General features: G+C 36.3%; 2 protein-coding genes across 2 annotated transcripts; both read right to left on the reverse strand.

Moving 5' to 3' along the window:
- Positions 1-7055: 7055 nt before the first annotated feature.
- Positions 7056-7874, reverse strand: LOC131040238 (L-type lectin-domain containing receptor kinase SIT2-like). Its single transcript, XM_057973128.2, has one exon. The coding sequence runs from the start codon at positions 7872-7874 to the stop codon at positions 7056-7058; it is 819 nt and encodes a 272-aa protein (XP_057829111.1).
- A 5633-nt stretch (positions 7875-13507) lies between these two features.
- Positions 13508-14683, reverse strand: LOC131040239 (L-type lectin-domain containing receptor kinase V.9-like). The gene has a single exon (XM_057973129.2). It carries the CDS (start codon positions 14681-14683, stop codon positions 13508-13510), a length of 1176 nt encoding a protein of 391 aa, XP_057829112.2.
- Positions 14684-23970: the final 9287 nt, after the last annotated feature.

Raw genomic sequence — 23970 nt, forward strand, 5'->3', positions numbered from 1 at the left:
ATGTATCACTACCTTAAAGCAATCACCCCTGGTGAGGCGTGTGCGATCGCTTTAACGTAGGGGGGCATACATCCCGTTCATATCTTTTCAAGATACTTGAAAATTTCTTGACAAATTTAGCTTTGCCTTGAAAATTTTTGATATCTTTCTTGCATGACTCATAGTGAGGGAACCTTACTACTGACAGTCATGGTTCTCCCTCGTGATCTTCCCTTTTACTTTGTCAATCGAAGTCGTAAGATCCTTAGTCCACTGGGGGCTTGGTGTGTCTTGCCTCCTTGACGTGGTGAAAGTCTTTCAATGTTGTTTCCTTGTACTTTACCGGAAGTATGAGCATACATACTCCCGCTAAAGTGGGGGCTAAATGTAGCGTCCTAAAATTGTGACACTTGCAATTTTGACTGCATTTCGGTCTTCACGATGGCGATGCAACACGTAACCTGAATGGAGACCCTGAAACCTGATTATGACACTGAAAACTGCATTTTCTTGCACCCTGGCCTGAACCTCCTTTGCACCCTGCTGTCCCAGGAGGTGGGACTAGAGCGCCCAGTGCCCTGGTCCCCAGGACCAGGGCACCCAGCGCCCTGGTCCCTGGGTCCTATTTTGGGCCCGGTCTCCTAAGGGGTCTCGGGTCTTTTTGTTTGCAATTTGGAAAATTATCTTTCCTGGTCGGCCTAAGGTCGGGAAAATCAGTCTATCAGCCCTAAATGACAAGTATATAAACTACATTTTCCTCTCTCATTTGAAAAAAAAGGGACACACATGATGGAAAAGCGTGGAAACTATACTCAAGCATTCAAGCATTCAAGCATTCCTTCAAGCAATTGATCATTTCAAGTCTCCATTCAAGGCCAAGTGTTGCATTCAAGTCAAGGATTCAACCATTGAAGAGGAGATCACATACTACATATCACCATACAACATACAACAAACAACAACATCTATACCTTCGCACATAAGGATACAAACATCCTTAGAACAAGGTATTAGTACTTGTTTTACATACATTTACATTTACAGCACTTGCTCATTTCTTGGTTAATTCCAAAACCGGGGTTTGACCTAAAGGCAAACCCCTAATCCCTAACCCCCCAATCGTCTTCTCTTTTCTATGTGTAGGTTGCAGGTACGCGGCTGAAATTGAAGATCTGGAATCCTTGTGCAAAGACGAATAGATCCCCCTTCGTTTCGCGGATTTTTCGGAGGACTGTGGCGGTCGGGCGCCATCGTCTTGACGACTTTTGCTCAAATTTGCAGGACAGCGCTGTATCGACATTTCACTGCTAATTCCAGGTCCGCAGCTCCATACTATATTCCTATCTCAGTTTATAAGCGAATCTTTGTCACTTTCTATGCATGCTTAGCTTAATTCTTCTATCAACATTCTTTACAAAAGAGGGTAGCCTTGCTTTCTTAACCCTTGAAACTCATTCAGCATCCAATCTTGCATTGTGTGGGATTGGATCTTGTGGGTTTCAACCCCTCTTTTGAATGTAAAGTCTCTCCCCTAAGTGAAAACCATCAACCCTAGTGAATCTCCCTTCTCTCTCCTTGGAGTTGGAAGAGGGGAGAGCAACTAGGGTTCGATCGCGATTTTCCGCTTTACACCTATTATGTCATGCCACTATGATTTATCTTATTTAGTAGGAGTTTTGTTCAACCAACTCTTATTAGGGTGTTCATAGATGTTTAATCGTACATTTAATTTTAGGAATTTTGTTTAGTGAAACTCAAGATGTGCCTAAACTAAGGTTCTTGGTGTTGTGTGACAATTGTTTATTGTTTATTCATTCATCCAACTCTCATAATATTTTAAAATACTATATGATATGAAAGAGAATTTATAATAGATCATTAGCAATTTGTAAAGATAAATTTCATGTTTTCAAAAAATAATTTCCTTAACATAAATTTAAGTTAATGAAGTAAATATATTTTGTTAAGTAATAACTAGACATAGGTAGATGTAAATTTCAAATTAATTTGTAGTAATATTTAGGTAGATTTTGATGATGAAGTAATATGATAATTGAGAAAAGGTGTTTTAATAATATTGCATATATTCTAGAGTAAGATTTTTGAAGTTAGATAAACAAAGCTATGGAGAAGATTTAAAACAATGAAAGAATGACATTGTTGTTCCCATACAACATTGACATAACATCTTTAAAGATAATACTCAACTTAGGGACTGGTAGAGAAACCTTAAAGAAGACATGAAAGCAATACAATAGTAAGATAACAAGAGTAATGTATTAGAGGTTCTTGTAGAAATTTATGTTGAATGCAATAACTTGGATAAGATTTGCTTTGGTTACATAAATATTAATGTTTCTTAGTAATTAAATTCTATTTGAATCTAGAGTCCTTTGGCAAAATTTAGAACTTTGAGTAAGATATAACCATTTTGATTTATTATTGCTTTGAATGCAACATTTAAATCTCTAAGTATAGTTTAGTGTACATTCTAATTCTCTATCAAAATCTCTTTTACAAAGTTTACAACTTGACACATAGTATAACATATATTTTGATCTACCATTTTTTTGGATGCTTCTAAATATGATTTTGAATTTAGTATCAAACACAATATATGTGCTTTTCAAATAGAATGCAATGTGATCAAACATAAATACCTTTGATATAGCCCTTGGAATTAGAGTGAAAATAACATTTTTTAATTTATTTTTGTTGATAATATATTATATGCATATGCATTAGATATACGAGATTTGCTACACTAATAAAAATAATTTATACATTATGTGATTCTATAACCTACAAAGTATTATTCAAAATATATAATACTATCAGTGTAAGTGCTAGTTAAGTATACACAGAGAAAATGGAAAGAGATAGAAAAATAGATGGACAAGACATTTTGACAACGAGGAGAGAGAATTCTACAGATGAATAATAAATGGAGCAAGTTGAGATTTGGCATGCAACATTCTCACCCACTCCACCGTTACTATCTGGGAAACATCGGGAGAGGGATATACAGGCCTCCTACCGCAGACAACCTTTAACAGTAACATAACACAACCTTTAACAGTAACATAACAAAGCTGAAGACATCGACACTGGGACCAGCCTTTCCTGTCTTTAGGAGCTCTGGTGCGATGTACCCAAAAGTACCCACCACACGAGTAGTTTGTGCTTCCCCCGTGCGTTCATACAGATGAGCGAGCCAGAAATCCCACAGCTTGCCATTAAGTTCAAAATCCAACAAAACGTGATGTCTTTGTGCACCACCATCAGTTCCCACTCTTCGCGAAGACTCAACAATCATGTGGCCACTGTTCCTCAGAATTTTGTACCTTTGAGCTCACATCAACACGATCTTCATCTTCTCAAATATGATCTTGTCTAAGCTTCCATATTGAATGTAATCATAGAGTATGAAAACTTTGCTCCCCTCCTGCAATAGCGTCTGATTTGCACAAGATTCCAGTACTTTAAACGCTCGAGACTTGAAGTCTCTGCTATGAATTCCTTGACAGTTTCAGTGCTCTTCCTAAAGATGGATCTTACAATTTCCTGTCCAGTAACATGAAGAACTCCTTTGCAAACATGGTCTAAATCTCCAAACCCCAAAACTTGATTGTCGTTAAAGCCCTTCATCGCTATATATAAGTATTTGTAATTAAATTTGTAAGGCCAATACTCATTCTCCCATTCTTCTATAACTTCTCCGTGTTAGAATAATTTAATCATGTGGTCAACACAAACCAAAGGAAGTTTCCAGACTTCAGACTTTCATACATTTCATGTGCGAAAGTATTTTGTTGTTGTGTAGCCGTTTCAAAGTCGACCATTATAAATGTTGCAGCTAACTCTTGCGCTACAATTTTTGTATATTTAATGAACATTTGCCTATAAATACAATGCTTGACCCTGGGATTTTCAATGCTTAGCTTGATAAAGTGTTATGTGTGGTTTGTTGTTGTGCTTTGTCTTTTCATGGTATGAAAGCATTGGCAACTCATTTCAAGTGGTCTCTTCACCAAATGGATGTTAAGAATGCATTTTTGAATGGTGAAATCGATGAAGAAATCTATATGACTCAACTTCAAGGATTTGAATGTCTAGACAAGAGCACATGATTTACAAATTATGGAAGTCACTATTTGGTTTGAAACAAGCTCCAAGGGTTTGGTATGCTAAAATTGATGAATATTTCCAAACTCAAGGTTTCAATAATAGTCCTCATGATCCAAATTTGTATGTGAAGGAATTTGATGATGGCGGAATAATAATTATTGTACTGTATGTGGATGATCTCATCAAATTACACAACATAACATGAACCAAATCGGTGACATGAAGTTAAAATACAAGATGCATTTGAGATGATAGATTTTGGTTTTCTACACTACTTTCTTGGGATCCAAGTATGGTAAAAAGATGATGGCATTTATCTCTCTTAAACCAAGTATGGTCTAGATTTGTTAAGAAAGCTTAAGATGAAAAATTTAAGAGTGTGTCTATCTAGTTGCTCCAAGATCAAAGTTGACCAAGGATATGGAAGGTGAGAATGGTGATCCTACCTTATATAGGCAATTGGTTGGAAGTTTGGTGTACTTGGCTCACACTTGACCAAATATTCCTTTTGCAGTAAGCGTTGTTTCAAGGTTTTTGAATTCTCCTAAACCTCCACATTGGGTTGTAGCAAAGAGAATATTAAGATATGTACAGGAGACTTTGACAATGGGTTTTTATTATTCATCTCATGCAGATTTACAACTTGTTGGGTATTCAAATTCAGATTGGGTAGGATGTGTCGATGATTGCCAATCAACTATAGGTTATGTTCTCTCTCTTGGTTTGGGTCCCATTTCATGGTGTAGTAAAAAATAATTTACCATTTCTCTATCTACTATAGAGGCTGAATATACTTCAACAAATGAAACAACTAAAGAAATAACTTGGCTACGAGCCATTCTGTCACTACTCAAGCAACACCAAAAAGGACCATCAATACTTCATTGTGATAATCAAAGTGCCATCTCATTGTCTAATAATCCAATGTTTCATGCTGAAACAAAACATAGAGAGGTGTCTCATCATTATATTAGGCATCTCATCTAGCAATAGGTGATTCATCTTCAATATTGTAAATCAGAGGATCATATCACAGGTATTTTTACCAAGGCATTATGTGAGACTAAGTTTGTATTTTTCAGAAATCTTTTAGGTTTAGGAGAAGTCGCATGACTCTCTAATGGTTGTAATTCATGGGGGATTACAATGAATTCTTTCCATTATTAAGTGAATAAAGTGATTGTAAATGGGTACCTAACAAGACTTTAGGCAAGGACCCATATTTGCTAGATTATATAAGGATATTTAGGATAGTTAGCATGATTAATTTATGGAAGGATGTTAAAATAAATTAATCATGTGATCTGCACAGATGAAAAAAAGTTTCTAGACTCCCATACATGTCATGTACACTTTTTTTTTGGGGGGGGGGACTATATAACCATTTCACTACCGTTTTGCAACTAACTCTTGGTCTACAATTTATTTTTATATTTAATGAACATTTGCATATAAATACAATGCTTGAGCTTGTGATAGCGCTCAGTTTGATAAAGTGTTTTGTGTGGTTTGCTATTGTACTCTATCTTTTCACTCTCTAAAAAATTTGTAGTCAGATGTTGGAATTGTTTCGCATAGTAAGAGAAGGATGATGAGATATATCCAGCTGAGGCACTGATCCATTTGTGCTGAAGCTCCAAGCTGTTAGTGCACAAAAATCAGCTTTTCTTTCATGATTTATGGGATTATTATTGTGGATTTTTTTTTTAATCCCTTGAGTTGGATAAAACTGGTTTTTGTTTAGTTGTTAAGCTAACTAAGAAATATCTCCGTTTTTTCAGTTTTATTCTTATTTTTTCCTCCTTTTCTGTTTTAATGAAATTCTATTTATTTTATAATTCCTTCATTTGTAAATCAATTGATGATACAAGCTTTCATTCTTATTACTCTAAATTTTTTCTCTCTATTCTACAATTTTAGTTCTTTATTTCTAACTAGATTTTACTGTGATGTGCAGTTTTAGATAAAATTTTACACAAGCGAGGACACAATGTTCTTCAATGTCCGTTCCTATAGCTGCAGAGAATCTTACCTACATTTCTTCTTCGAATATGTTGGAGAGGGTTGTACTTTTGAGAGATGAAAGAGGTTTCTTGGGTCGAAATGAACCACATTCTACTTTTGTAACATTCAATTGCTTCTGCGTATTTTCATAGTCGATCCAAGCCTGAAAGATGAGATTGATTATCCGATCCGCGAGCTTAATTACGCACAGGCTGATTATGTAAAGCGCGACCAAAGGTGTGTTTTGAATTATTTGCGAGGCAGATGGCATCGAAGTGGATTGAAGTATCTCCGATCTGATAAAGAGTGGTGGCATTGAACTTGCGATGAAGAAACTTGTCAGACATGGTTTACAGTTTCTATCTTAAAAAAAAAATGAGCTACAAAAACAGTTCATATATTTTTTGTAAAATAAATAAATGATAAGTTGTAAGACAGCCTCTAAGCTTGCACACCACAGAACAAGAGTCACGGACGGTTCAAACGAACATCTTAAATGTAGTTTCGAGTCTCCCGTGTATTAAAGAGGATGACCACCTCGGAAAATCAGGATGCCCACAGAGTCACAGACATCCATTAGGTTCCACTCAAAGAATTAATAAAGGCGATTACTAAACAAAAGAGCGTCAATGGTATAGTACGACCATGGTAGCCAAATATGAATACAGATTTTAGATTTTGTTTATGCAGATCGCTCCAATCTATAGCTTTTTCATTACTTTTATTTTGTCCATGGTATAGTCCCAGCGAATGGAACTGATACGGAAAGATATGTTTTAAACAGATTTAAAATTTGAAAACGAGGTCACTCAATAAAAATCTATACAATATTATTTTGGCAGTGATGGCTCTTATACATTATTAAATTGGAATTTAATCCTCTCACAGTGCAAATTCATAAAATTACAGCATTAATACTCGGACCCCAATAATGGGTCCTCTGCTCAACAAGTGCGCACAAAAGAATTATCCTGCATCCTCCTTCCAGTTCTTCCATTAAAATCTGAGAAGGTAGCCTTACTAATGGTAGACTGCTTTGATTCAGACTTTCCACTAGTAAATGATCGTCCCTCTGGAGAGTTGGAAGTCGAGGCAAAAGATACTCCTATACTTGGATATGAACTACAGGTCCCTTCACTCATCCCATATGGAACTAAACTGGGAAGAGACGCTTCCCCTTCAATTATTTGCAATGCCTGTCTGATGGTGGGTCTCGCCTCTGGCTGAGGATTGCAGCACAGCAGTCCTAATTTGAGCATCTTCTCCATCTCATCTTCAACATATTCACCGCCAAGATTGGGATCTGCTACATCCTTGAGTCTGCCTTTCGCATGGAGCTTTCTCACCCAGTCCACCATGACGATCTGGTAAGCATCGAGAGAGGGATCTACAGGCTTCCTCCCGCAGACAACCTCCAACATTAAAATACCAAAGCTGAACACATCTGCGCTGGGAGTGGCCTTTCCCGTGTGTACGACCTCCGGTGCGATGTACCCAAGCGCACCCATCACTCTAGTAGTTTGTGGGTTTTCTGTATGCTCGTACAGACGAGCAAGCCCGAAGTCACCCAGCTTTGCATTGAGTTCAGAATCCAACAAAATATTGCTGGATTTAACGTCTCTATGCACTACAATTTTCTCCCACCCTTCATGAAGATACTCCAATCCTGCGCCCACGTCTCTCAGAATTCTGTACCTCTGAGCCCATGCAAGCAGGCTCTTCCTCTTCTGAAATATCATCTTCTCCAGGCTTCCATTTGGCATGTAGTCGTACACTATGAATGACTTTGCTCCCCTCCTGCAGTACCCTCTGATTTTTACAAGATTCCGGTGCTGTAAACGTCCCAGACTTGAAATTGTAGAAATTCTATTGCAGTCACTAATTATTAATCTCCTATCTCATAAAAATTATTTAACTGCTGAAAATAAATTTACAGCTGAATATCGAAAAATAACACAACTGCAACTTCACTAAAAATACGGAAAGAAATAAGCAACACAAGGACACAATATTTTTGGACAATCGTCCCTAGAAAAACCCCTAAGGGAAAACCAGTTCTACAGATGGAAAATATATTAATCTTCAGCAATATAAGAATTACAAAAGAATTCCTTGCCTCTTACTGGCAGAACTCCGACAAACTCCTAATATCTCCTGCTGATATCCTCCACTGCTATATCAACGCTATCACTGCGCCTCTTGCTAACACTGCAAGACTATTTGCTATCACTGCAAATTCTTCTCAAGACTTCTTGTTTTCCAAATGACCCATGACCCCTTTTTATACTACTTGTTGGAAAACCAACGACCAAGATTAATTCAAACCAACGGCTGAGATTAAGACAACTCAATAACCAATTACTAATTTTGGCTATGAGGTGTCACCTAAAAAAAGAGCCACTATTAAATAACAATTGTTTTTTATCCTAACAATACTTGTTTGACAAAAACAACCATTTTCTAATTCTAGGTCAGGACGAACAGCTGTCCAAAACTACCCATAACTAATGCTGTTATTTCTAGGTAAGAACGAACAGCTGTCCAAGCTACCCATAATTAACACTCCCTCTTAGCGAGGAAGCTGTTCTGTACGACACCCATCTTATCTCTAAAGAAGATGAATTTTGCCTTCCCCAATGCCTTTGTTAGAATGTCTGCTACCTGCTCCTCTATAGGTATGTACTGTAGCTGAACAATCCCCCTCTGTACACAATCCCTGATGAAGTGATACTTGATGTCTATATGTTTTGATCTATCATGAAACACTGGATTCTCAGTCAACTTGATGCAACTCTGATTGTCGCAGTGTATCACCGTAGTCTCAACCTTCTGACCAAACAAGGCTACTAGCAACTTCCGAAGCCATATAGCTTCACACGTCGCCATACTGGCTGCTATGTATTCTGCTTCTGATGAACTCAAGGCCACAGATTTTTGCTTCCTGCTGAACCAAGAAACAACTCCTGATCCCAGGCTGAAACAACATCCTGAAGTACTCCTTTTGTCCGTTGTACTGCCTGCCCAATCTACATCAGTATAGCCTATCAACTTGATACCTTCACCTCGAACATATCTGATCCCATACTCAACTGTACCATGAAGATAACGCAACACATGCTTAGCCGCCGTCCAATGCACTCTCTTTGGCTCTACCATGAACTGACTAAGAGAGTTTACTGCAAAGGCTATATCTGGCCTGGTGTTGACCAAATACATGAGCGAACCAATCAACTGCCTGTATAGGGTGGGATCAACATCCTTTTCCTTAGATGCATCTACCTTCCTCCAATTAGTGATCATGGGTGTAGACATGGCTTTGCAATCTTCCATCTCGAATCTCTTCAAGATTTCAATGCAATATTTCCCTTGACCAAGGAAAATCTCTCCATCAGTCTGCCACACCTCCATGCCTAGAAAGTAGTGCATAAGTCCCAAATTCTTCATCTCAAACTTTTCTGCAAGGTCCCTCTTGCAATCCTCTATGAGCCCTAGCACACCAGTAAGAAACAAGTCATCCACATATAGAACAAGAATGAGAACCTCACCCCCAACCACCAAGTAGTAGAGGTTCGCATCAGCCTCACTCTTCACAAAGCCCATTTCCTACAAGTATGTATCAATGCGCTCATACCACGCTCTGGGAGCCTGCTTGAGTCCGTATAAGGCTTTCTTTAATCTGCACACGTGGGTCTCTTTGCTATGTGCTACAAAGCCTTCTGGTTGTTCTATGTATACCTCCTCCTTCAATTCTCCATTAAGGAATGCTGTCTTGACATCCATTTGATAGATCTGCCATCCCATCTGTGCTGCAAATGAGATTACAGCTCGTATAGAAGTATACCTGGCCACAGGAGCAAATGTCTCCTCATAGTCTATTCCCTCCTTCTGAGAGAACCCCTTGGCCACAAACCTCGCCTTATATTTCTCGATGCTACCATCTGCACCATCCTTTATCTTGAAGATCCAACGCGATCCAACTACTGCTCTATCAGTTGGTCTAGGCACTGCCTCCCATACATCATTCTGCATTATTGAGTTATATTCCTCAACCATAGCATCTCGCCATACCTGATGCTTTGCAGCTTCCTGATAGCTGGAAGGTTCACTATCTACCAACTGGCTGACTAATGCCACATAGTCATTGAACTTGGCTGGTTGTTTCCTCTGTCTTGTACTCTTCCTAGGAGCTCCCACAGACTCCTGAGTATCCCTTTGTATGTCTTGAACCTCATGGTTCCTACTGCCAACTGTAGAGGATGAAATATCAACCTCTATATCATCTAGATGCATATCCTGCTGTACCAGTTGCTCCATACTCTGTGAATCTTCACTACCTGAGTCTATGCTTGTACTAGTAACTGTACTTGAGCTTTGTTGTCCTTGACTTGGACTTGGAGCTTTCGTTGGCTACTCACTCCGATCATCTATTGGCAAATCTCTGGATCTTCTAAATGCCTTGTCCTCCATGAACTTGACATCGCGTCTGACAATAATTCTTCTGGTCCCTAGAATGAACATCCTATATGCCTTTGAAGTTTCACTATACCCAACAAAGTACCCCTTCTCTGTAGTTTGATCTAACTTGGTACGTGTGTCTCCAGGAATAAGGCAATATGCCAAACTCCCAAATATCCTGAAGTGACCAACATCTGGCTTCTTCCCCGTGAAAGCCTCCTCTGGTGTCATTTTCCCTAGTACCTTGTGTGGAACCCTATTCTGAATGTAGATTGCTGTACTACATGCTTCTGCCCATAAGTAGCGGGGCATGTCCTGGTCATGTAGCATAGCCCTTGCTGCCTCCAAAATAGAACGGTTCTTCCTCTCAGCAACTCCATTCTGCTGTGGATTGTAAGGAACAGTCCACTCTCTCTTGATTCCTTCTCTGGTACAGAAATCCTGAAAGTCATTTCCTTTGTACTCGCCTCCATTGTCTGACCGAAGAACCTTTATCTTCCTTCCTATTGAGTTCTCCACAAGAGCCTTGAACTCTTGGAAGCGACTGAAAACCTCATCCTTGGTCTTCAAGAAGTATATCCAGGTCTTCCTGGAGAAATCATCAATAAAGGTAACATAATACTCATATCCTCTGAGAGACTTTGTCGACATTGGTCCACATACATCTGAATGTACTAGATCAAGAACACCCGTAGATCTGGTGTCACTCCTTGGAAAAGATGTTTTCGCAAACTTTCCCAACACACATCCCTTACATACATCATCATGCTCTGTGCTCACCTCTGGAACACCTGTCACCGTCTCACGAAGCAATCTAAGTGCTCCATGATGAATATGGCCCATCATCCTATGCCATAGCTCTCCAAGATCTCTAGGGTTACTGCTGCTCATGAGTGCCTTAGGAGTATCAAACTGCAACCTATAAAGGCGACCACTCCTAACTCCAATAGATACGGGTGATTTCCAATCTTTATGCTTAATCAAAACATGCATCCCTCTAAAGAGAACATTATACCCTTTATCCTGAAGGACAGATACAGAAACCAAATTCATACCTAAGCCTGGCACAAGCAACACATCATGAAGAGGAATTACCTTTCCATTCTCCCTTTGAAGCTGAACAATCCCTTTCCCAACTGAGTTGAGCTTGGACAAGTTCCCCATAGAGATCTGGATTTTGGTGTTCTTCTCCTTGTAGCTGGAGAAGTACTGTTGAACTCCTGTCATATGAAATGATGCCCCACTGTCTATATACCAGACACTCTGTGAGGTTGAGCTAATCATACAGGCTATGAGTGCAAACTCATCCTCCAATCTATTAGAGAGCTCCTCTGCACTTGCTGAAGCTGCCACTTGGTTCTTTCCCTTCTTATCTTTCTTCCTTTGTGGGCAATCGCTGACATAGTGGCCAAACTCGTGACAACCAAAGCACTTGACCTTAGATAGGTCCTTCTTCTTCTTTTCAATTTGTGAATTTGCTCCTTTGCTAGATCCCTTCTTTGTTTTCCCCTTTCCCGCTAGGGCAACATTTTCTTGTTCTACCTCACTTTTCTGACTCTTGTTGTTGGCTCCATTGACAAGACTTAGTCTAAGCTCCTCTTGAGTGAAATCACTCCATAGTCGATCCCAGCTAGGTAAGGTGTCTCGTCCATTAATAACTTGAACAAAGACATCCCATTGCTTAGTAAACCCATTTAGGGCTATTCTTACTAGCTCGTCTTCATTTGGCTTATCTCCAAGAGCTGCTAACTCGTCCCTGACAAGTCTAAGCCTGGTGAGGTAACTTGTAACATCTTCTCCCTTGTTCATCCGGGTATTCCTCAATTTTTCTCAGAGAATTAGCTTCTGGTTAGTGGTAGCATTCTGGTACAGATTCATAATGGCGTCCCACATCTTCTTCGCTGTATCTAACTCTGCGATATGTGGAACAACATGGTCCTTGACACCATCAAGGATTATCCTCCTCGCCTTGGCATCATCCTTCTTGTATGCTGCAAGTTGTACTGGATCTGTAGGTAGAGCTACAGTACTAGTAACATATTCCTTGATACCATTCTCTTCCAGTAATAAAGAAATTCTGGCTTTCCAGACACCAAAATTTGAGGCACCATCCAATCTGTCCTGATCTCTCAAACCTGCTGAGGCCATCTCAAAGAAATAAAGGAAAACAATAACTCGAAAGAGGTCAAACTCAAATTTCTTTCCTTTGCTTAGGGTAAACCTTTTCTACCCTCAACAAAGCTCTGATACCATGTAGAAATTCTATTGCAGTCACTGATTATTAATCTCCTATCTCATAAAAATTATTTAACTGCTGAAAATAAATTTACAGCTGAATATCAAAAAATAACACAACTGCAACTTCACTAAAAATACGGAAAGAAATAAGCAACACAAGGACACAATATTTTTGGACAATCGTCCCTGGAAAAACCCCTAAGGGAAAACCAGTTCTACAGATGGAAAATATATTAATCTTCAGCAATATAAGAATTACAAAAGAATTCCTTGCTTCTTACTGGTAGAACTCCGACAAACTCCTAATATCTCCTGCTAATATCCTCCACTGCTATATCAACGCTATCACTGCGCCTCTTGCTAACACTGCAAGACTATTTGCTATCACTGCAAATTCTTCTCAAGACTTCTTGTTTTCCAAATGACCCATGACCCCTTTTTATACTACTTGTTGGAAAACCAATGGCCAAGATTAATTCAAACCAACGGCTGAGATTAAAACAACTCAATAACCAATTACTACTTTTGGCTATGAGGTGTCACCTAAAAAAAGAGCCACTATTAAATAACAATTGCTTTTATCCTAACAATACTTGTTTGACAAAAACAACCATTTTCTAATTCTAGGTCAGGACGAACAGCTGTCCAAAACTACCCATAACTAATGCTGTTATTTCTGAGTAAGGACGAACAGCTGTCCAAGCTACCCATAATTAACAGAAATCTCTGCTATGAAATCCTTCAGGCTTTCTGTGGTCTTTCTGAAGATGGATATTACAGCAACTTCGTGGCCATTACTAGGGAGCACTCCTTTGTACACCTGCCCGAAGCCTCCAAAGCCCAGAATTTTATCGTCTCGGAAGCCTTTAGTCGCGATATGTAACTCTTTGTAGTCAAAACGGTGAGGCCAATATTCCATCTCCCATTCTTCTTTAACGTCTCTGTACTTGTTTCTCTTCCACCGAAAAACGGCCGCTGCAACCAAAAGCAACACGAGGAGTACCAAAGTTGTAGTAATAGCAGCTATAAGTCTCGAGTTGGATTTCTTGCGCTTAAGCAGGGATGGAAGATGAGATACATCAAGCTCAGGCGCGGATCCATTTGTGCTGAAGCTCCAAGCCAGGAGACAGTGGTCTTCAACGACGGCTCCTGTTGATGCAGAGAAACCAACATACATTTGTTCTTCGAAGATGTTAGACAGAGTCATATTTTTGAGAGATATGAGAGGCTTTTGGGGTCGAGGCGAACCAGCTTCTACTATTGTAACATTCAATTGCTGTTGGGTATGATCGTAATCGATCCAAGCCTGAATATTCTGTCCACTGTTGAGATATAGTTCATGAAATTGGTTGCCAATCCAGTACCCCGCACCCTCACATTTTTCAGACTTGAGGTCGTTGAGATCCACACCGACATGATTGGCTTTGATGTCTTCGACACCGCCGCTTTGGACTGTGTCGAACTCAATGGGAAAGAGATGATTGTCAGGCTTCCCGATGTTTGAATTATTCAACAAACCGAGGTACTGATTTGATGAATTTTCCACAGGTGACTTGCTGGGCGTTATGATAAAGGCCATCCCCTGCCCGCTGAGTGAAGGATCGGAAGAATAAGGAAGCATGGCGAACACGAAGGTGGTGCTGAATGATGAGCTCGTATTTGTCGAAGTGGAATCTTTCATTCGCACAGGCTGAGGATATAAAACTCGGCCAGACACGCGTTGTGATTGATTGGAGAGGCAGATAGCACCGGAGCGGATGGAAGAATATTCGACCTGATAAAGTGTGGATGCATTAAATTTGCTGAAGACGAAACTTGTGTGCGCTTGTGCTGTAAGAAATACATGCAGCACAAGGATCAGCAGGCTACACACAGACATGGCTCTCAGTTTCTCACTGCAACCAAAATAAAAAACAGTTTTACATGGCTCGTAAGGTTGCACACGAGAGAATAAGTGTCAGAGGAGGCCCGCCAAGAGTGAAACCTACAACACGTGGAACATTAGATAAAGTTTCACACGTATTGAAATTGACTTTAAGAGTATTATAGTTAAATTCAGAGAACTCTAGATCGACACGTGTTTTTGACTGTCAAGTATTATAGTCTATATTCACAAAATCGAAATATTACACAGTATTTAGATATTTAAAAGTCTCAATGTCATATTTTTCAACAATGATAGCAATTGTTTTTAGCTTTTATATAAAAGTCTTGTGATTAATAAATGATAGTTGTAAACATTGGATTCTGAAGTCAAAATGTGATCAAATTCAGAACAAATATAAAGGTAAATGCTGGCAAGGCTTACTAGGATTTTATCTCTTTTTTTCGAATAGTAAATAATAATCTAATTTCTATTAATCAAAGTTGAATTAAAATAAGTCTGATTTAAAAACAATTAAACATTGGATTCTGAAGTGAAAATGTGATCAAATTTAGAACAAATATAAAGGTAAATGCTGGCAAGGCTTACTAGGATTTTATCTCTTTTTTTCGAATAGTAAATAATAATCTAATTTCTATTAATCAAAGTTGAATTAAAATAAGTCTGATTTAAAAACAATCATCTTAAATATCTGAAAATCATCTAAGTAATGGAAAAGATGATCTTGTTGGTTGGTAATGTAAAAGTTCTTATTTTTATTAATTTTGTATCTCTTTCTTTGTGTTCTACTTTAATATTTAGGTATTTTGTCAAATTTCATGTAAAAGAAGCAAGGGAAGAAGAGGGATTTATGTCATTTTGTATCCAATAGTAGCCACACTCGAGAATTGCCACCTACATTTGAGCTTTATGGATGTGAGTGTGGATGCGACACTAGTCCATTTTCACCAAATATATACATTGCCCCTTCCAAATTTAAGGTAATCATGTTTCTCCTAAATGAAGACATTAAGAAAATTTAGAACTTTCCTCTATGACCCATCATAAAGTGTCCTATTTTATTAAGGTAATAGTAGATATATAAAATCATTCACACATATATTATTATATATTATAACAATATTTTGCAAATGAGAACCATAAAATATCCATGTTACTTCTATCAATCATTAAAGGCCTCTTAAATAAACCCTTGATCTTGAACATAAGTCCATGGTGAAAAGATCAACCCTTTGAACCTTTGTTTTATGATGTTGAAGATAAATAACTTGCTACTAGATGAGATGCTCAATGGTAGAGCTTAATATAAATTTTCTAACATTAAACATTGAATTTCTGGACAACTGGATGACACTTTGATATCATAGTAGAGTAAAGAAGACTTTATTAGATTTTTTTAGAGTACCAAAAGAATATATCTTATTCATTTGACTTCTTTAGCTACCTCATTTTTCACTACATTTTCTACATTTGTAGATACTAAGGTAATAGTAGGATACTTCTTAGTACAACAAGAAATTGGGCAAGAACCAAAATAAAAAATATATCTTGTAGCAGAGTTGTTATCATTTCCACAACCTACCTAAATCTAAATTAGATAATTATACAAATGTTAAGTTTTTAATAGAAGAGTAGTAAACACCCATAGGAAAAGTACCTTATACATATCTCAATATTCTCTTCATTATCATCCAATTTGGAACCTTGGGAGAATTAAAAAACTTCAAAACCACACACACACACACACACATGTGCATGAGTGTATGTCAAGTACACAAGGATTCTAATAAGTTGATTGTACAAAGTAGGATCAAAATATTCGTCTTCCATATCCTTTCTCAAGTTAAACTATAGAGTAAGGAAAGTGGAAACAAAGTCATAATAGTCCATCCTAATCTTACTCAATAAGTCGTTAGAATACATGGTTTGAGAGATAAGTTTCATCTTCTTTTTGTCATACCTAGATGCCAAGAATGTAGTTAAAAAATAAAGACCTATCATCTCGAGTCTTTATTTGAAATTTAACTTTATGTCCGTAGTTTTAGCTTGATCCTATTTTGTTTGACAATAAAATCAACATAGAGCATAATAATGATTATGCCATCTTCATCAAGTTATTTCACATGCAAGCTTAAACCTTGGGGAATATTAATATGAAATCCTTAAGTCTTGAATTTCTCTTCAATCTTAACTTGGCAATCCCTTGGAGATTTCTTTAACCTATAGACATGCTTTCTTAACTTGCAAACTAACTGATGTCTTTAACTATTAAATCCATGTGAATGATTCACAAAAATATCTCCACCAATTTCTCCATTAGAAAAGGCATTCTTAACATTGATTTTCTAAAGAGATGAGTTGAAATGAGTTGCAATGATTCTAATAGTCCTAATACTATTTATCTTTAATATTGGAGAAATTTTTTCCATGTAGTTAACCTCCTCCTTTTGTGATTACCCTTTGAACAATATTATTGCATAGTTTTTTTTAATTATTCCATTAAACTTCAACTTAATCTTGTAGACCCACTTTTTTTTTTCACATTCTTTCCCTCAGCTGGTCCACAAAATTCTAGGTTTTATTCTTTATCAAAGTGGCATATTCATTCTATATATCTTGTTCCCAATCATGTTTTCCCTTAGCATCACCAAAGGCTTGATGATTATTATTTTTCATGATTTTGTCCATCAGTGAAAGATTTAATTATTAGGTCCTTTGATAGATTCTTCAAGACTCTCAATCTTCAGAGTAGGATTAGATTATTGAGTTATAATGGATGTTTCCTTTGCAATTTTATCAATTTAGAAGGTACAATAGGATACATCATTACTTTTTCCTACTTGTGGGACAATATTTTGGGAGGATTGTATTATATCCTCAAACCTATTGGTGTTTTTCTAACTGAGTTCTCTAGAATCCTTTAAGGCTAGCCTACACTTATGATCAAGGATTTCTAAGCGAATGGCCAACAAACAAGGTTAAATCCTAGTTTTTACACCTTCTACATTTTTGGCTCTGCAAACCAAGGAGGGTGATCCTATGACATTATCTCACATTTCATCTTTTACAACTTGATATTGTGCTTTTAGAAATTGTATTCTCATATATGAAACCCAAATTTTATGATAATTTGTTTTAGGCTAGGTTGTTTTGGATTTGATTTCCTTATGATCAGAGTATTAATAACAAACCCTACACTAAAAAAAATTGAAAGAAAAAAATATGAAATAAAATAGTTGTTTTTTTCATTTTTAAATTTAAGAGATGCTCTAAAAAACCCTAACCTCATAAATCCTTCAAAGAAGTGCCTTATAGGGTAATAGAGTCCAATCGAAACATACTCATCTACAACCTTTACACATATGTTTTAAATCTAGAGACTAATTGATATAATGCATTACACTAAACCCCCAATTGAAATTTTAGATGTCATTATTCTTTAAGATCCTTAAACCATATTCAATCCTTTGTATCTTGATCATAACATTTTAACCATTTGCTTGAAACACACCAGAAAATAAGACACACACAGAGTTATAGAGAAGAAACAACTACAACTTACTTAAGTGTTTCAATAGGATCAAACATAACAATAAGGAGATAATCATATCAAATAGACCCAAACTCCATTTTCATTATCAAATATGAAATTATGCTTCACAATTGCAGAATGATATATCTATCTTTCTACTATCAACTCCTAAATTACAAACACTACTCTATATTCTCCCTAGAGATCAAAATTTTAGAAGAAGGTACAATAGCTCTGAATTCCCCTTTATAGGAGCAAGTGAGAAAAAAAGTTTCAATCCAAATGTACAAGTGTTTATCATTTGTTTGAGAATCACAAATGCACATCATCCTAAGAACTAAGATGTCAGAAAGTAGTGGAAGGACAAAATAGAAAAGAAGTCAAAGAGAGGGAATAATCTTCTTCTAGTTACAAAAATTGTGATAAATTCAATTCCATGGAGAATAATGTTGGCTATTTTCCAAAATAACATTATGAATTGTGATTCCAAAGTAAATATTCTCCATAGTTTTCATCCTATAGTGCAAATTTTTTATTATATAAGCAAGAAGAAGGCCCTGAACCTATGAAACAACAAGATTACCACACAACAACATTAACCCCAGCTGAGAACAACCATCCCACAAAACATAGAATCAGAGCCCCCTATAGTGCAAATGTTGCATTTTCATGCCAAGGATAATTAAGCATCACATCTAATTTATAAATGTAGCCAGTGTAGTTTTAGTCCAAGGCTAACCTTGTATCCTTTTTATAACTCTCACATATGACTTAAAATGCATACAATTCATCCATAGTTGACTCAAATTTTCCACATTCAATTCATTGTCTTAATAAACAATTGAAATTACTTTAGACAACAATGAACTAACTTTTGACTTCCACTAATCTAGTGACTTTGGACTCCCTTGATCATCCTATATATTTGGCAACACTTTACATTTCATCTGATAAATGGTCTTTAATTTCTTCTCAAGTTGCACCTTTAATCTCATTATTGATGATACAACTTCTTCAAAAAATCTAACACTATTAAACACTTCTCTCATATATGATGCCTTGTTGTTAGAGTAATCTTTTATTAGCTGATAATTATTTATTTAATTATTAGTCTATTATACTCTATGCTTAAGCTAAACTTAGGAATCTTATAATTATTTAAGGTTTTCACCTTTAGGGTTTCGAGTATCCAAAAATAAGGATTCTCTCTTTGTAGTTTTATAACAACTGTAATTATTGAATTGCATTCTTCTTGCACAATCAATAGGACTCCTCTTTTCTGGATCTTTGAATTCTGGCCTCCATAGCTTTTTGGCTTCTCTCCTTCTGTGACAGGTTTGCATGCAGGTGATCTTTGGGAGTTGTAGAGTTGATTTTTCTTCAACTCCAATATGGTATCAAAGCTCCAGATCTGCATGCCCCTATTCTCTTCATGAGAGATTTTGGGCCTTGTTCTTCAGATATGTGTATTTGGGGGTTTGTGTAGTTGCTTTTTTCCATTTCTGGGGGTAGCTGAATTTTTGGTACATTTTGTTGCCAAAAGGACCTGACAGTTGGATTCATAAGGCCGATTCCATGAATTTTGATATATAATTTTCCTATTTTCGATGACAGGGGCATCTGGGGAATGATTTTTTATTGGCATGTTTTTTGAGGCATGAAAATCCGTATGACTATACTTGCAAATGCGTCAAAAAAATTTCATCAAAAAATAAAAATAAATAAATATATATATATATATATATATATATATATATATATATATATATATATATATATATATATATATATATATATATATATATTGGCTGTAACTTGGTCATACGGAGGCGCTTTATCGAAAAATTTATATTGTTGGAAAGCTCTTTTTGAGCTCTATCTAGATCTAGAGGTTTGAACTTTTATTTTTATTTTTTGATGGCATTTTTTGCTGTCAAAGCCAATGGTTCATTTTTGCACTCCGGGAGACATAACTTGAGCATCTGAACTTCGTTTTTCAAAAAAATTATATCGTTGGAAATCTTGTTTTGTGTTCTTTCCATTCAGATTGTTTCTTTCCAGATTCTACTCTAGGTATATTTTATTTATTTATTTTCTTTTCAGAACTGGTGAATATCTTGGATGTTTCAGGTCCTGGGATCTCTTTCTTTGCATAGGATATCTCGTCTTTGGCTATTATTTCTATATTTACAGTCTTCTGTCTCTTCTAATAATTGTAGCATTTTATTTATGCAAACACACTGAGATAAAGTGCCACCATGCATTGCATAGTTGGGATCTTGTACATCTTGTGCCTTATTGTACATGCACTACTTATAAAGTGCCATGGGGGGGTTGATGTTTGCCATTGTTTGTCATTTACCTTTGTCACTTGAGCGTTCCTTCCACAATATTATCCTCATGATGTGTGTCAAGTGAGTGTTCCTTCCACAAAACTATGTACTTTCTCTGCACCTTTGATGTTCTTGGTTCTTCATCATGCAGTTCTTGTTGGCCGTTCTTTTCAGTCTACCTATCCCTCTCCCTTTTCAGCATTATGGGGAGATTTGTCTTATTGTTCTAATGCTTCCTTGGTTCGATTGATCATCTCTTCAGGCTTTGGTGTTTTATGCCATCTGTATCTTTGAGTTCAATTGTTTGCCTTTGTTTGCCATCTGATTCGAGTAGTGTCATTTGAGGGCACTCATGCAGATTACAGTCTTCTCTATCCTGGTCATGTTCTATTTCAGTGGAGGTTCTTTAGATCAGCAGTTAGTCTTCTACAATGTTTGTAGCTATTTCATGCTTCAGTGGTGTTCTTCATTCTTTTTTTTGTTCCTATCTTCTGGAACACTCTTGTTTGGAGTCTTCTTAGTCCTTCACTTGAGCTTTCATCTCTTCTTGGAGAGGATTTTTGTTCCCATAGGGTTTTCTCCTTTTTTCTCCACTTTATAGAGATTTTATTGTACTTGGGTACCTCATCAGGCTTAGTTGTCAAGATCCATTACTACTTTCCTGCATTTTTAAAATGCTTTTTTAGTCCTTAGTTGTTTTTTAGCTACTCCCTAAGTTCATCTTAAGGGGGGGTGTTACAGTAATCTTTTATTAGCTAATGATTATTTATTTAATTATTAGTCTATTATACTCTATGCTTAAGCTAAACTTAGGAATCTTCTAATTCTTTAGGGTTTTCACCTTTAGGGTTTCGAGTATCCTTTTATAAGGATTCTCTCTTTGTATTTTTATAACAACTGTAATTATTGAATTGCATTCTTCTTGCACAATCAATATGACTCCCCTTTTCTGGATCTCTGAATTCTAGCCTCCATAGCTTTTTTGCTTCTCTCCTTCTGTGACAGGTTTGCATGCAGGTGATCTTTGGGAGCTGTAGAGTTGATTTTTCCTCAACTCCAATAGCTTGTTATCATCATGCTTTGATCTCTTGATCATATCCATCAAGATTTGAGTCCTTAGCCACTTTTGTTGATTAATTCAATGTATTTATTAATCTAAAATTTAGTTTATTAAATAAGCATGTCTTATTTCTTGTTTAGAATTGTATTATTTCTTATTTGAATATTCTATTCAACTTTAATTAAATTGTAAAATTATAAATTCCATATTTCAAATATGATAATTCTAGACCTAACTATTACACATTTAGAGAAGTGCCAAAATTTTAATTTCATATATCTAGAATCTGTACTTCAAAATTTCATCCAAAGACATATGCACATTATGTAGAATATCATTATATTTAAAGAAAATTTTAACAAAGAATTAAAAAAAATTATTCTCCTATTTTGCAAATGCATCATTCCATCACATCTTATATCAATGAAAATACAACTTTATTAAATCAATTGTCATCCATATAAATATAACACTTCAGACATTACACTCTAGCACAAAATATCAATTGGCCTACATAAGCAAGATTAGCACATGATATAGTGATACTCATTTTCCTATTGATGTAAGGGAATACGGTTGAAAAGTGAAATCCACAAGTCATCAAATTTTATGAGTAAACTTTAGCATGCATGTGGAAGAAGGAAGATCACACAATGGCATGCATTATGTCATGAGTGCACCATGATTGATAAACCCACATTGTACGTACACAATAGCAAGGAGATCAATCACAAATTATGATAGCTAATGCAATGTCTACATGGTATTTTTACAAGTTATATATGACAATCAAACACGACCAATAATTCACAGTTTCATTATTTTGATTAAGACAAAACAAGGTTTACAGGGGCTCAAAACCCAAATCCAAGTACATAAAAAGAAAAACAATAGTGAGAAAGTCTAGAACCAATAGCCAAATAGTAAAAGAAACACGAGAAAAACCCCACAGAGCCCAACTAAAAAAACAACACTAAAGCCTCGGGCAAGCCATCGTAAAACTAAACAAGAGGTCCCAAGAGCTCAAAATTTTCTCAATAAAGTTCTTATTGATGTCTTCCAACTCCTCCATGATGCTCCTTGTGGTACTTTTCTCTTCATTCGTTCTCCTAGTCCTAGTAGATGGGCCTGTAGAAACCTATTCATAGTTACATGTTATTTGACCAGTTAGTCTATATTAAGTAGTACACATTTTAGATTAGCAATGGATTTTATGTATTTAATGTATTACACAACTTTGAAATTTTGAATGTTGGAACAAACTACATCAATGAAAATCAGTTGGTTTCGCCACTCAAATTTCATTATAAATTTTAATAAATAGTTGTTTTGTGTAAATAGTCAAGGTCTTATGTTGGCCTTACATTAGGAGTTGAATCTAAATATATTGTCTGGTTTGAATAATTGCATATTTTATATATGAAGTTGTAACTTTTTCCATTCAAATTATTGAAAATAACTATTCACATGCCATCTCATTGTGTTTTCTTCCTTATTATGACTATTCTCTCTATTTTAAGTCTTTTTTCTATATGACTATGCATACCTTTAGTTGGGACCTCACATTATAGTTGTAACAAATTTGGCTCTCATAGCCTAAGTTTTGGGTAGTGGAGAGGCACAAGAATAACATGACATTGACTAAATTTTACAACCAATAGATTTCTATCCTCAAATTTGTAGTGTAGATGTCCTCCAATGTCTTCGTCACTGTTTTTAAGGTTATATATTTTTTATAGGATGTGTGTTTGTTGGGATTAAGATGGATCAACCTAAGAGTCCAAACATGTTTAATTAATTAATCTATTTTATTTTAGAACCCACTTTGGAATTCCCCAAAAAAGGGGACTAGTATCATAGGTTGCTATGATAGTTACTAGTTCAGTAGAAGAGTTGTGGAGAGTTATTATTTAGATATTGGTATTTATGTCTTGAGTTCACTTTTGACAAGTTGTAAAAGGTATAAATTGCACATGGCAAGGTGACTATTATGGATGAGTTATTCTTTGTTTATTTGGAAGTTGCTACGTGCAATGTGTCATGGGATTAGCAAGTTTTTGTTTATGACACCACATACCTCTTTGGGATTGGAGATGGTTTTTGAAATCATGGGTACTTTTTTCTCATGTTGAGATTTATAAATATGTGGCTTGTTAGTGTATTTTGTATGATAGGTTGGATATCTTCTAAGAAGCTTGTACGTGTTGAATATTCTCTAGAATTATTTGCTACTATATTTATTTCTGAAGATCATTACCTCTACACATTGTTTTGTAATTGTCGGTTGTTGTGGATAATATAATTGAGTGTGGCTTTTGAAGTGTGGGTTTTTTCTCAGAAGTCTTTTCACATGTAT

The sequence above is a fragment of the Cryptomeria japonica genome, chromosome 7, assembly GCF_030272615.1.
Source record: "Cryptomeria japonica chromosome 7, Sugi_1.0, whole genome shotgun sequence".
NCBI classification, from domain to species: domain Eukaryota; kingdom Viridiplantae; phylum Streptophyta; class Pinopsida; order Cupressales; family Cupressaceae; genus Cryptomeria; species Cryptomeria japonica.

Bases quoted from the DNA above. Each gene is read 5' to 3' on its own strand.
- LOC131040238 (XM_057973128.2), bottom strand. From the start codon at position 7,874: ATGCCAAATGGAAGCCTGGAGAAGATGATATTTCAGAAGAGGAAGAGC.
- LOC131040239 (XM_057973129.2), bottom strand. From the start codon at position 14,683: ATGTCTGTGTGTAGCCTGCTGATCCTTGTGCTGCATGTATTTCTTACA.